Source organism: Fundulus heteroclitus, chromosome 7 (genome assembly GCF_011125445.2).
Source record: "Fundulus heteroclitus isolate FHET01 chromosome 7, MU-UCD_Fhet_4.1, whole genome shotgun sequence".
Taxonomy (NCBI): domain Eukaryota; kingdom Metazoa; phylum Chordata; class Actinopteri; order Cyprinodontiformes; family Fundulidae; genus Fundulus; species Fundulus heteroclitus.
In genome coordinates this window covers 38,161,167-38,177,022 of record NC_046367.1, presented here as the reverse complement: position 1 = coordinate 38,177,022, position 15,856 = coordinate 38,161,167, and the positions used below count along the sequence as shown (strand labels likewise).

General features: G+C 37.9%; 1 protein-coding gene across 1 annotated transcript in view; it reads left to right on the top strand.

Annotated features, from left to right (window-relative positions):
- ube2f (ubiquitin-conjugating enzyme E2F (putative)) overlaps window positions 1-10,561 on the top strand; it is a 60,870-nt gene extending 50,309 nt beyond the window's left edge. Inside the window, exon 10 of the mRNA XM_036139594.1 lies at window positions 9,357-10,561. Coding sequence (XP_035995487.1) covers window positions 9,357-9,407 — 51 coding nt within the window. The 3' untranslated portion in view covers window positions 9,408-10,561. The remainder of the gene's footprint in view (window positions 1-9,356) is intronic.
- Window positions 10,562-15,856: the final 5,295 nt, after the last annotated feature.

The following is a 15,856-nucleotide window of genomic DNA, read 5'->3' as shown; positions in this document are numbered from 1 at the left end:
AAGACGACAGCTTTGACCTTTTTATATACAGAAAAGCACTCTTGGATCATTCCAAAACTATTTTTTATGTTCTGTTTTAAATCACTCCTTCATTTTTACTTTGCATTATGTTAACCATGGTATCTTGTAGGCTTTGCACTTTTTTTTTTTTTTTTTTAGGAAAGCGACCATTTTTATCTCCAAGGTTAAATTAGCTTCCACTTGTCTTTGTTGTGGCTTTTGCATTTTGAACGTCTGTACGTAGAGGAGGAGAGGAGCATTAACTGCGTGTGGTTATTGAAATGGTCCAGAGAAGAGAGCGCATTGTTTACTCGCTGTTTTCAGTCCAACCAATGTCAGTAATTTGTAGTCTCAGCCAGTTCGCTACAGCAACAGCATTTAGAAACAAAGCAAAGTTGAACTCTTTGCTCATGTGATGACATTAATTGGGTTGTTTTGCTGATCGTTGTTCTTGTCAAATTTGGGTGATGTTTTAATTAGATCATGTCATCTTTTTTTTATTTTTTTTTGTTCCTCCCTGAAAAAATAGCTTTTGTTTACACGCTTTGATAGTTTCTGGGCATCTAAATAATGACTCTTCAGGAATGTGTTTTTTTTTTTTCCCCATTGTAATTTTGTTATCTGAACCAAAAACATGCAAGAAGGCCTAATTATGTCAAGAGGAAGCGAGATGTTTGACATTTTCACTTTGTCGTTGCCGTCGGCGCACCCTGCAAACAGTTTTCCCTCCCGACAGAGAAGGAAAAAGGTTGCTCAAACTTAATCTTTGCGGACGCTTCTGTTGCTTCACAGGTGTCTGTCATAAACAAAGGTTTGCAGAAGCTTTCAAGCAGCAGCCGAGTTAACAAAGTGTTGCAGAAAGGCTCGGCGGTTTGCCAACATCTCTTATTTACAAGTGGGGCGGCCAATTCCCCCGAGACAGAAAAATGCTTTTGCGGGATTTTGTCGTTTTTCCTGCAAACGTGAAGTTGATAAATTGAATTAGCAGCTATTGTTTTCCACAGATGTTGTTGTCCATTCATCGGGTTTAATTAAGCTGGTGCCACATTTAAAGTGCTGTTTGTACTGCAGAATCAGTTCAACATTTTAGGACAAAAAGCCAATTTGCTGGTGTATAAACTAAGCAGAATGAGCTCAATTGTAACAACTTCCGCTTAATTATTAGGTTTTATTCAAAGCAGTTGGATAAGAACTGGGAACATTTCATACCGAAGGGTAATGTGTGAAATGACTTATGTTTTGGCTTTTTATTTAATCTCAAAGAATAAAAATGCTGCTGTTGGTTTTACTTTAACCGCCACTTAGACTCCTCTCACATTAAATCTGATTCCTAAAATGTCCGGATGATTCAAGCTGACTGGAACATTTTCTAGTTGAACAGAGGAAACATCATGATTTATTTTTTGGTGGTTTAACCTTTTATACAGACATCCTTGTCATCCATCATGTCAGAATTAATCATAATATGTATTTTTGTTGATCGTATATTAACCTGTACAATGGTAAGCTAACAAATGTATTTACTGATTATAATGCCAAGTGATGGTAAAATTGAATTAATCAATTATGTCTTTCTTTGCAGCGCTATTAACAAATGCACACATGTTAAAATGGCTCCGGGTTAATTGGGTCTTTTCCATTTCAGACCCATTAAAACATAATTTTGTACTCACTGAAGCATTAATTTCTCTTCATAGTTTTGTATTTTTGACAAATTGTGCAAATAACTACATTTACAATGTTTAAATGTCCTGTATGATTTGTTTAATTCTATTTTATTCCCTAGATATTTTATTACTCTGTGTTTCCATAGATGACGGTTCTGATCCCTGTTGGGATCAGCCCACTCCTGTGAAATATGAAATATGGATGGTATATTTTAGTTATTACATTGTATTTCATTCAGCATCAGATCAAATAAATATAACACATTTTATATTTACATGAAAGACAACAACATTAATTGAAAAAAAATCCTATATAGCAGTTATCTACTATACTATTAATCTATTTACTAAAATGCAGGAAGCCAAAAAGGCTTTTTGTTTTTTTTACTGCATTAACAAATATATTAAATGTATATCTAGTTGCAGTGCAAACTTGTAGCTGGCTTCCTTTATCCCCGTCCTGATGATTCGTGGCTTCAGCCTGACTAATAAATGGTACTTTAGGGTTTTATTTACTGATCTATTTTCTTCACAGACCCGGAGAACAAAAAGATTCAGTGGCTTTAAAAAAAAAAAGAAAAAAAAAAAGGTTTCTTCTCAGCCAGTGAAGTAAAATCAATCCACTTCTACCATTTCTAAACTTTACTGCGTCACATGGTCATAAACCATAATAGCAGCAGCCCCCCCATTCCTCTCACAGTTTTGAACTATTAAAATATGTTCAGCAGAAGAGCAAACTTCTCGCAGAAATATGCCTCCTCTGTGGATAGATTCTCAAACAGCTGGCCTTCCTGTCACTGGCAGGCCTCCAGCATTTCCATCCATGTCTCCATGCATGCACACGTATCACTTTCCCCTCTGTACGTCGCTCTTTCCGCTCGCCGTCATGTGCAGGCTCACGTTCTCCGCGTCGCACTCGTACCCCAGTGGCCGCACAAAAAAGCCCAGCGCTGCCTGCGTGACTAACCGGCTACTGGATGCGACGCATGAATCAGTGCATTGATGTCAGAGCTGCACACTTGTCTGCGAAAACTGCTGTCGGAGAGCAACCCAGCACAGAGAAACAGCAGTATTTAATGGTAAAGACCCCTGGGGCGACGGATGAGTAAATGGGGATAACGAGTATAAAAGATGACAAGAAGGGGAGGGTTAGGAGAGACGGGTAGGCTGGTGCCGCACGGCACCGAAGACGAGTGTGACATGTTTACAGACCGTATCCAAAACTAAAAATAATTCCCCTTTTAAATTCATGGATGGAAAACTTTTCCAGGTTGATTATCACTGTGTGTAACTTCTCTGATTTCTGCCTATAATTCTGTTGTTGTGATGAGTTAAGATTGTGACGAGGGGTTTGGTTACAGGCAGGAGCGACTGGTATCAATGTCTGGTTGTTTTATTTACTTCTGTCCAGAAAAGTTATTTAATCAAAGTTTAACACCAAAAATTATCGTTGTTTTACTCACTAAACAAAATATATCAACAAAGATGCTTTCTAGCTGAGGAAGAAGTCACGACCCCCGACCCTCTGATGCAGGGGTCTGGAGCCTGCTCCTCTGGGCCGCATGTGCTTCTTTAGACCCTCCATCATTGCTCTTAATGACTTTGGTTTAACAATATTTAAAAATGTAAAGGTATTTTCAAAAACAGATTTCTTTAGTAATTTTGCTGATGCGTTTTCTAGTATTTTAACAAGAAGTGACACTAATAGAGCAAGGAATATTCTTTTTTTTATGAAAGTAAAAAGTCTCGGTTGCAAAGTATGTATCTATAAAAAAAATCTATAAAAGTTTAACGTTCCGTTGAAGAAAGTTTATTAATTCCAATTATGTAAAAGTTGATGATTTTCTTTATTTTAAAACCTAAAAACTATTTTTTTTTTAAATCAAAACATTTTCTGTAGTTGTTATAAAAGTAAGCTGATTTGTTTCAGCTTTTTAAAAAAGGAGAATTTGGGTGTTTTTCATCTCCACCATTTCTTCCACCAAAGCAGAGATAAAAACTAGTCTTTGGGAAATACTTTGAGTTTACATGAGATGCTTAGGGTGAGGTAGAGCATTTCTGTTTCTGCGATGAATTTAAATGAGTTGGCTTAATATGGTTGCTTATAAACACAACAGGTAAATCCCAAGATTGTCATGTTTTTGAATTAGATAGAGAGAAAGTGAAAGGAAAAAGTTGGTGTGTCCCAGTGAGTTGGAGAACAAATGTGAGAAGGGAGCTCCTTGGTGAGAAAAGTGCCAGCAACGTCAGATTGAATTAAACCATCCACGACATTTCTGATTTTATAAAGTGAACTACACTTTTTCTTCAACATGATGCAGAATACTTTTTAATTTAACAAGAAAATGGGGTTAAAGTGCATTTTAGATGTATGGGTTGAGGGGATACGTGTGTTTTACTATCATGTAAGACATGGTAACTACATGGTATTTATGGGTAATACAATATAAGCGATATAACGCTGCTGTTGAAGTTAATTAACTTCCCTAACACATGTCTGTGCTTCGACGGTGTCAGACCAGTGGTCCCGGTTAGAGCAGTTTCTTGATGCTGCCTTCAGCTGAACGAACTGTTTAACTTGGCTTTACCCGCTCTGGTATACGCCGCACTTTAACAAGAGAACTGTTGTAGTTCAAATTAACGGTCCCCGCTCTTTGATCCAAATCCAGCGTGACGTACGCGTGGACTGTAAGACATTCTCTCTGACGTTTCACCAAATATTTGGCTGAAGGGATGCAGACGCAAGCGGCTAAAGCCAATAAAGTATCCAGAAAACACAACAAGCTGTTGTGTGAGGAGAGATAAGCAGCAGAATGTCAAAGCGGGACAAAGCAAAGCGGTCATGCAAAGCGCTCCCTCTGAGCAGATTCGCCTGGGAGGTGTGGGTCAGAAGAACTATAGAAACGGGTGGACAGAATGGATAGACCGTGTGTGTGTGTGTGTGTGTGTGTGTGTGTGTGTGTGTGTGTGTGTGTGTGTGTGTGTGTGTGTGTGTGGATAAAACGATGAATGCATATCAAGAGAGGGTGTAAAGTTTTAAAAAAAAGCAAGTCAGAAAGAGAAGGTAAACATTACTGGCAGAAATGTGTCAAATGAAAGCTGGGTTAGGAAGACGGTCCTTGTCATAGTTGGATATTGGCCAATATGAGATTCCCATGATATGATAACCTTTCAGTAGAAAAGACATTACAGTACCTACACAACAATGTGGAACTAAAATGATCTAACTAGTATTTAAAACAAACATTTGTGATTATTCCTACTGATGCTAAAACGATCGAACACACTGAATATTAAAGTTATAAGAAGTGTTATCTATAAAATGTGTTTATTTAGATTTGGTTGTAAATTATGTCAATTTATCAGTAGTAGGGTTGTGCTTTACGGCTGAAAAATGTATCACGATATAAGCCTTTCACGTCAGTCAATATAAATAATTATTGATTTATAAAAAAAACCACTTTTTTTTTTTACCTATTTTTAATAAGAGGTCTCCCCGACCACCAACCTTACTTAGCTTGGCCCTGAGAGGATGATAGGCTAAATTCTTTCCTCTGCCTACATCCCCCAGAATGCCATGCAGTTCTCGATCGGAGTTGACAGCCAGAACTACGGCGCCGCCATTTTTGTTGGTTTCTGCTATCAACTTCTGGTTTGTGTGGCCACTGGATATTTTATGGTTTGCGGTCCGCGTCGTAGCTGAAGACAGCAACTCTGTATTGTGTTAAATTAAGTCATCATGGCCCCTTGATGCCACGCAAAACTCTGAGAAAATATCAGGCCAGATATCAGATGCTATTCGCTAGTCTTCCCTGCAGCAGGTTATTAGAGAATGAGAAAGATTAACCACATTCAGCTCCTCGTCACTTATTGAACAGCTGAGCCATGCTCCTGATGAGCTTAATCAGCGTTGTTGGTCAACGTCTCTGAGTCATGAAACAAAATAGGCTGCAGTACCTGCGGTCCGAGCAGACCTACACACCACTGCCATGTATGTGCGCTTCTCTGTCTCAGCGTGGTGTGTGTGTTTCTGTGTGAACTAGAATGAGGTGACTTGCAGTTGATTGCCAGTAAATCACAAACAATATGACAGATATGAGACTCATGATAACATAATAAATAGGCCACCACATCACACACATTACAGCAATTTCAACAACTTACTAATAAATAACCAACAAATAAATATGTAGATTATAAGGTGAGAGATCTTGCCTTTCTGTAGCTGCGTGGCTGCACGAGCCTTATGGAAGTAATCATTCATACACTGGCTCGGTTGAATTTCATATCCATCAAATTCCCGTGTTTGTGTATCAGCACACGTCCGACTTCGTCGATATGTAAGTACTGATAAGCTTCCGGGCTTTTCAGGTTGTTCCTGGCATTCTCGTCTACGGACTCAGCAAAGTACGAAAATATATTTCCTCGTTGTAACGTTGGGCCATTTCATCATTTTATCCTCCCAGTTCAATATTTTAGCATGGTGGATGTTTGATAAACCACTTTTTATGAGAACTAAATGAGAATGCACCATTTAAATCCATCCAATGTAAATAAACGCTGACCTTACTCAACAGGAAGTGAGTAGTAGAATTGCTTAACTAGAATGAAACTTGTCTATAGATCATTCTGTTGCACATATTTGCTATTGATATTGATCAGGTCTGTGTCACAATATATATTATATTGTTATTGTTTCATTGCACAGCTCTAATCACTAGTTGCTAAGACCCTGATGCAAGGAATATGAGAGCTTTCTTTATAGAGTGGCACACCTATAACAAGCTGATATCAGAGGGTTTATTAGTCAGGGGTAGCCAAATGTTCTGCTTCTATGATTAAGCCCCCTTAGAACAATAAGCAGCCAGAGCACTAAGAGTCGAACCAATTTTCGTTTTCACCGTTTAACTTGTTGACTTCTCCACTATGAAGAGGTTCTGCTTATAAGGCAGAGTTTATCAGTAACTCCTCAATCCTAAGAAGAGACGAAACGTTTCAACAAAGAAGAAACCATTCAGAGGATCTACTCTACATTGTTGTTTTTTTCCCCATGAAAAAGTTTGTTTACATGGGGTACGGTGGCTCAAATGGGACAAAATTCAGCAGGGGATCAGTAGTTCATCCAGATATGTTAAACTACAGGGTGTATGAGTTTTATCACCAGAAAATACCAGCTGCTGTTTGCATCACTCAATCCAGGTACGAAACATTATCATTAGTGATTTAGTTTAGTCCCAGTGGTGGACGTTTTCTCCATCTTGGCTGCTTCATGTTATTCAGTCCCTGGTTACCAGTCGGAGACCGTGGCCCCCACACAGACAAACCCTGGAAAAAGACTCGCCCATCGTTTTCCCTTGGGAGCACTTAGTTTGGTTCTGTTGAGTCCCCGGATGGCAATAGGATCATAAATATGTTATTTTATCCCGTTGGCAGTCTGTAGTTAAGCCAAGAGAACAAACAGATGTCAGAGGTCCAGATTTAAGGGAGACATATTTAGTTTCTGATTTTCGGAAATGTGGAGAAAGAGAATAAATTCCCCCCAGAACTAATATATATTTATCATTCAGTACAGCAGGAAAATGTCATGTATGCCAAGTGAGCTGTTTTAGCTTCTCATCTTCTCAGCAAACATGTTTCTCTGCACAGTCCCAATGTCTTCCCAGGAAAGTAATATGACTCACTGAAAAATGTATGTATGGTGACATACCGTGGGTATATTTATATACATATGACTAATTTGTGACTTCATTATGAGTCAGATCACCCTGGGTTATCCTGGGACTTATACATTTGGTTGCATTTGCTTTGAATGAGGATATCCAGTGGCTCAATGTTTGTGTGTTGCTATAAACTGCTTTGCAAACATTTTCATAACCCTTTAACTTTGTGAGCATTTTTTTAAATCACAAAAAAATTACCTTTTTTCACATTATTGCCACAAACGATGATTTTTTTTTATTCTTGTAGAAAAGAAGGAAAAGCATACATGGTTTCCACCTTCTTTTTTTTTTTTTAACAAATAAAACCCTGAAGAGTGTGGTGTGGATCTCTCTTCAGCCCCACTGAGTCTGTTCTTTGTAGGCTTCTTCTCTCTGCAGTTACAGCTGCTCCTACCACCTCTATACATCTATTGTAGATATGCATTAATGTAGATGTGCAATATCTCAGGCTCTACTAGTTTATAATTACCGGATTTGTGCACTGGATTATAAGGTACACAGTCAATGAATGGTCTATTTTCTTTATATATTTTCATATATAAAGTGCATTAAAAAAACAGTCAGATAAGTCAGTCAAACTTTAATAAACACATTAACAATAACTCCCAAAATTGTTCAGTTGTAACACTTAAAAAAACACTGTCCCATACCGCTAAATCAGTTGTTAGCATATTTACAATAACTCTCAAAATTGTTCAGTTATAAGACGTAAAATAAAACACACTACACTCACTTTTTCAGCTAATTCCTCGTCCACAAATCCCTCAAATTCTTCATCTTCAGTATCCGAGTTCAACAGCTGGTTGATTACAGCATCCAGCACACACACCCTGTAATATTATGGTGAAGCAGAGTATGTATTACTTTGCGATGCTTCTGACTACGGCAGCCGTAATGCTGCAAGCGGCGCGGGTTTGTAGTTCACCAAAGTCATACTAAAACATTATGACAGAGCGGCGTGAGCTTCACAAAATCGCTTCGAGGTCAGTAAGCACAACCAGAATTAATCCATATATAGGGCGCACTGTCGTTTTTATCAGAAAATTAAAGGCTTTTAGGTGCCTTATAGTCCAGAAAATACGGTAATCAGTGGTGAAATCATGCAACATAACAGGTCTGTACTTTGACTCTGCCATTCAAATACATGAATATGCTTTTTTTTCAAGTAAAAAGAATATAGCTCTAGCTGTGTGTTGCTGGAAAGTGAACCTCCAGTTTCAAGCCTCTGGCAGCCTTGAACAGGTTCACCTCTCTGTTTGGCTTCCTCCATCTTCCAATCAGCTCTGAGCAGCTTTCTTGTTCTTGCTGAAGAAAAGCGTCCCCACAGCCAGAAGTAATAATAATTTACTTTAAGAAAATTTGTTGGTAACAAGTTGCATGTGGGACTTTTAAAGGCTTTCTCTCAACAATAGACTTGTTTTTGACATGTTTCCATACAGGCCAGATTTGGGAAGTGTAGGACTATTGTGTAGCCCCACCTGAGCTGTGGATCGCTACAGCTCCTCCAGAGTTACCATAGGCCTTCTGACATCTTATCTTACAAAACAACCGCACATGTGCTGAGATTACAATGGACACATTTGAAATTTGAAATTGTTTTACTAATGAGGCAGCATGTGGAACCTGTTAGCGGTGAATGATTTCTTTATGGGGTATAAAGGATTAAAAGGGTTGAATGCAAATGTACGCTAAAAATCTTGTTATTTGTGTTATTTTTCTTTTCAATGATGTGCTACTTCAGTTGTATTATGTAAAATCTCAATAAACACTACTGATTTTGTACGGCATTGTAGAGTAGCACCGATAGTAGCACCAGGGCTTTATAAACATTCTCATTTAGACTAGCTTAACAAAAAAAAAATCTGTAATTTCTTTTTTCTGTCGTGTTCTGACTCCATAGTGTTTAGTCCACCATCATTATTAACTTATCTTTCCCTCTCTTGTTTGCCCTTTCTTCTTTTCCACTCAGGAGGATTTTCGAAATAAGGTTCAAGATTACATCAAGCACTACGCCAGATGATAGAAGCATCGGCTACCCACATCAGCCGTGGCGCCAACCAACCAAACTGCTCTACCTTGCCTGTGCTTCTCTGGCCGACTTCCTCCACGTGTGAAACAGCAGCAGACTCTATGACTCTTACCACCCCCCACCCCCCCACCACCTCCTCCCCGACACTGCAACCCCGCCCCGGCCTCCCTCCTGCTCACCCAGTTTGCAATAAACGTCACATTGCAGAAATAAAAAAAATAAAATAAAAATATTTGGGGTAAAAGAAACCGAATTACAAATGCTTCAAAGGAAGGACTTGCAAAATAATAAGAAAAAAAATGCTTTAATTATGCTAATCAGTTGATTGTTAAAGCAGCAACAATGTCTGAATCAGTGACAGCGCCTCACTAAGGCGGCTACGAGCCTGCTGGGAACAAGCCATGGCTCTGTTACGATCAGCTCCCTGTTTCAGTGCCTGCATTGTTTGTGTTGCTTCTGAGAAAGTGCATGGGAGTCCACAAATGTTCACACACACACACACACAGAAAACACGCGTCACATGTCGTTGTAGAAGGTGAGCACACACATACATGAAGCTTCCTCATTAGACAGCATGTGAATGATCAGATTTTGTTTCTGCTCTCAAAGCATGGAAGCGTAGTCCTGTGCCTAGCGCTTAAACCACCGCCTCCATCTTTATATTTTGTTTCCAGGCTCTCCAGGCTTTTTGAAGGGTTTTTTTTGTTTGTTTTTGTTTTTTTTTGTTTACCGTATCTCATCTAGAGAAATTAGGAGTGGTTTAAAACCTTTGCACAGCACTCTAGGAAGACACACACTTATACACACAAACAATGTCATAAAGATAATTTGTGTGTTTTCAGCTCTAGAGACATGACGTACTGCCATGAAAAACAAAAGCCACATGTATTTTTCTTTTTCTTTTCTTTTTTTTTTTGTTCACCCCCTTTTCACCTTCGCTCTTTACACCTTGGTAACTTGATCACAGTGTGTATGAGGGGCTTATTGTATACTAACAGTGCAATCCAAAAGTGCTTTGACATCTTATCGGCAGAGTTGGCTTTGTACTTAAAAACTATGAGTTTCAAGTGAAATCAGGAGGACTTTAAATGACTGGTTTAGATTTAATTTTGCACCCATGAGAAATAAATGGTGATGGAATTTTACCTGTTTGGTTTTTATTCCTCTCTCTTGATTTAATCAGGAAACTATGGCCATGCTTCTAAACTTACATCTCCTTACTTGAGATCATATGACTAAAATATTTGGGGTACAATTATCTATAGTTGATTTAAAAAAAAAAAACAGACTGGAAAAGGAGAACATGGTGGAGTTTAGCTGAGCATTGCTGGTATTACGCATCTTGATAACCGGCAAGTGGACACTCTGCATCCGTTACCTGGTTACACATGTGCCCTCTGCATCTTTTTACCCAGAAATTTGCATTAAATTAATCACATTGCTGTGTTAGAAACTTAGGAAATATGCGAAATTTCACTTTAAACGTGTAAATTACATGAGTGAGAGTATAATGGTGCACAGTTAGATAAAAACCTCGAGTTTGTGGGTCGATACGTGTTTGATAGTGGTGCAAAAAGACTTAAATTCTATTTTTTCCCCACTTCAAAATGAACATAACCAACACAGGTAGCAGAAGATGTAGAGCAAGGAAGCACTAGTTTGTTGTCAAACTTCACTTTCACTCATTTCAGGTGTTTTTAGCTTTTAATTTTAACTGAACAATGCTATACATCTAACAGGAAGTTACCCTCTTATCCATTCAGAGTCATGGGGGCGCTGGTGCCTATCTCCAGCGGTCATTGGGCGAGAGGTGTGGTCCTCACTAGATAATTAACAATTTTCTTCTGGATATTTTACCAAATTTCATTTTATTTATTTAGTCTGACAAGGAATCAAGGTTTTTCATGTGTTGCCTTGAAATAATCCTCTGCTGTGTCTGCGATGAACTCAACTTGTGTGAATTAATCTAACAAATTTTGCTAAGCCACACAATTATCATTTGGACTTTCACAAAGTGTTTGAAGGTTTATTACATGTAGTGCAAATAAACTTCTAAAGTGTGAAGAAGATAATAATAATAATAATTGTGTATATATATATATATATATATATATATATATATATATATATATATATATATATATATATATATATATATATCCTTATTTAGTCAAATATACATAATTTTGTTAATCCTGACCTAGAAAAGAAAGAATTTAGTCATTAATTTGTCATTGAGAAATTTGTTGTTTTATACAGGGTTTTAATAAATCTGGTTTCAACAATTTACAGGTTCAACAGAGGGCTTTCCATTCATTCAGCTCTCATTTACCAATTCTAAATAAATCCTGGAGATCCAAAACCCTTTTTCAAACTTCTGATTGACACAAGCTAGCCTAGAGCATCTTCCAGCTCCTGACTGTCGCTTTGGTGTGGAGTGCTGCAGTTAGTATATTAATCATCTCATATTCTGGATTAAAATATTCTGTTTGAGGTTTACTCCTTAAGTCAATGTAAAACAGTTTTACCAATGTTTTTATTTTTTCTTCTGCCACTGTATGTGGACAAACATGAATGTTGCTCTAAGGTACAGCGACTGGTGATGTGTGTCAAAGGCTTGACCTGCAAGTGATTAATTCCTGGAAGAAAAACATTTTAATACTTCAATACATTCTGCTGTTGCCTTCATTGGTATTTTGGTTTTCAAAGTGTCAGGTTATGTGAAGTCAACAGCATGTTTGCCAGTACTAGCTTGCTAGCTAGCAGCAGTTTAACGGGAGTAATTGAAACCAGAATGACCACGAGCTCTTAGTGTTTAATTATGTTTGATGATCACAAAAAGACCAGTATCTATCTATCTACTATCTATCTATCTATCTATCTATCTATCTATCTATCTATCTATCTATCTATCTATCTATCTATCTATCTATCTATCTATCTATCTATCTATCTATCTATCTATCTATCTATCTATCTATCTATCTATCTATCTATCTATCTATCTATCTATCTATCTATCTATCTATCTATCTATCTATCTATCTGTGTGTGTGGTGTGTGTATATATATTATATATATATATGTCTATCTATCTCTCTCTCTCTATCTCTCTCTCTCTCTCTCTATCTCTCTCTATCTATCTCTCTCTCTATATATCTGTGTGTCTATGTCTGTATATATATGTGTATATATATATCTCTCTCTCTCTCTCTATCTATATCTCTCTATCTATCTCTGTGTCTCTGTATGTATCTCTATGTGTATCTCTATATCTCTATCTCTATATATTATGTGTATGTCTGTATATATATATATATCTCTCTATCTATCTCTCTCTCTCTCTCTATATATATCTATCTCTCTATATCTATCTGTATCTATATGTCTGTATGTATGTATGTATCTATATATATATATCTATATATATATCTCTATATATATCTGTGTATATGTATGTATATATATGTATATGTATGTATATATATGTATATGTATGTATATATATATATGTATGTATGTATATGTATGTATGTATATATGTATATATATATATATATACACACACATTCATTTAAGTTAATTCCTCATCTTCTTATAAGTAGCTTCTTTAGCTACGAGTTCTGGCTGAAAAGTTTGACTTTTCAAGTAGACGCTCAGGCACCAGTTAATCAGCTCTTTCTCTCTGCGTCATTGTCCGTGAAAAACCTTTGAGTGAATCTCACATGTAAAGTCTGTCTGAGACACCGAGGGTCAGTGGGCTTTCCAAGCTGTAAACGAGCCTCACCAACCAAACCGGGTCGCACTTTTCTGCTCATCCTAAGCCGGGATGAGGCAGAGGTTTATGGTCTGCCTGTTGTGAATGTAACTGTAGTGGTAGGAAATGTAGGAATCAAACATCACCGTTTTTCCACAAGGATCTGAGCGTGTCCCTAAACACTGATGTGCTCGATGAGGAAAAGTGCACAAATGTTTGGGATGGTCACAGTGTGACATGAGCGTGATGTGACTTGTCAGCAGGTCCCAGTTTCCTTCTACCGTTCTTTGTTTTATCCTTCACTCCCAAGTCCTTAACTGCTTTTGTTCCCACTGATGAAAGGAAATGTAATGACCACACTGAGCTCTGCTGAAATAAAAGACCCAACAGCGAGACAAATAAAGGTCAGTTAAAAGTAATTGTGAATATGACCACTCTAAAGCATTTCCCTGTATAATTTAGGCTAAAGTAATACCATTAGGTAAGAAAGCCATGTTGCATCATTTCCATCAGGGTTCATTTTTATGACACTCTTTGGTTGTTTTCTTTGGTCATGCAGCTAAATATTTTATTTCATTGTCATTACTTTTTATAGTGGGTTTGTGGGCTGCTAAGGGGGTAAAATATCCCTTTTTCTTTTGTTCGAATAGAAAAATATCAATGCTTCTACAACTTTTCAAAGATTTCCCTCATGATGGTAATATCCTTTTTTAAATACATGCAAAATTATATATGTTGTAATATTATCTGCTGCTTGTTGATCGCTAAGGTGCCAATTCAATTTACAGCCTGACAAACTACCAGACTGCTTTCACCAATCAGATCTGCCCAACCTTTTATTGCAATTTGGAGGTGTGCATTAGATGCGTTTAATCTCTCAAAGACAACTTGCTAATGTTCAAATCAAGCCGTCGAATGGACAGTAAGGAGGATTTAATTTATTGAATGCGGCATGCTTGTTGGTGAATGAAGGGCCGATTTGAGTGTTTCAGGGACTGCTGATCTGCCGGGATTTTCACTCTTAACCATCTCTCAGGTCGACAGAGAAATGGACTGAAAAAGAAAAAATGGAGAACCAGTTGCATGGACGGAAATGCCGTGTTAATGTTAGAAGAGAATGGATATAATGTTTCCACATACTAGAAAGAAGACTGTAACTCGTTAACCAGATCGGCTACAACAGCAAAAACCACAGCAGATCCCACCCGTGTCAACTTATGCACAGGCTCACCAATATTGGACAAAGTCTCAGTTTTAGCTGTCATTCAAATGGTGGGATCAGCATTCGGCTTTGGTTAAATGCCACAGCCCACCTGAGCACTGTTGCTAATGGCTACTTCCACCAGGAAAGTGCATCATGTCATAAACCTCGAATTGTTTCGAACTGCTTTCCTGATCAAGGCAATGAGTTCACTGTGCTCCAGTGGCCTCTTCGGTCAGATCTCAATCCAAAAGAGCATCATTTGGAGGTGGAAGAATGAGAGATTCAGTTTGAGGACATGACACCAACAAATCTGGTTGGTGGTATGGACCAAAATCTCTCAGGAACGTTTCAGACACCTTTTTGAATCTATTCCATAAAGAAAAAGGTGCACAAACCCGTTACTAACATGGCGTATTTATGAAAAGGGGCCTTACTGTGGTGTACAGTAGCATGGATTGATCCTTGGATTTGCTTGGATGAAGATGTATATTTTGTATTAGGCCAGCATTGCCTGTTCTACATTAAATTCTCTAATGACCAAACCATGCATCTGCACACAACCCCTTCCTCAGGGATCACCAACCTTTTTGAAACTGAGAGCTTCTTCATTGGTGCTGTTTCATACGAAGGGCTACCTGTACTGACCTTTCAACTAAAGAGTCAGGGCTCACATTAACTTCATGTAATATAAACATGTTTTTTAATGCTTTGAAAATCTATGTAAATACGAGTATGATTAAAAAGGAAGAGAAACAGAATAAAAAAAAGCATTTAAAATGTAGCTCACTGGAGGGTTTTGCTATTTTTTTGTACATGCTTAAGGGCAGCACATATAATGCTGGCGGCTAACTGGTATATGTGCCACCATGACATTAAACTGAGAAGAAACCTGGAGACGGGGAGGCCGCTTCACCAAAAAGAAAAAAATCCTGCAACGAGAATATGTGCTCTGACTTCAAGTATAATTTAGGATAGATTTAGATAGTTATAGAGTCTCTTAAAGACCATATAATTTTTGTAAAAACCATAGATTCACAGACATTAACATTGTTTTACCCTGACTATGGTTTGATCTAATTTAACAAGCTTAAAGCCACTTTAATCTTCTCATGCCCAGAGATGTAACTAATTACTTCCATTCACCAGACTATTTTCCTGACGGAGTAAAAAAAAAAAAAAACAATACTCTTGTCTCCACCAAAATGGTAGTGAGGCACATTTAGGCATCTGTCCCATGCTTACCCCCACAATATCTGACTATCTCCCAACTGTCAGCGATTCGTACATTTGACTTGGTTGAGACAGAAGCGCAGACGGTGCAGATGTCTGTCAGTCACACACCGCAGCAGCCTCTGGAGGACTCACAATCAAACCGTACACTTGCCCTGTGGGTACTGCATATTGCATTATCCCGGCTCGGCTGTGACAGCTGACGGCGTCAACGGGGTAATGAGATGGATTAGTGCTATAAATCATATT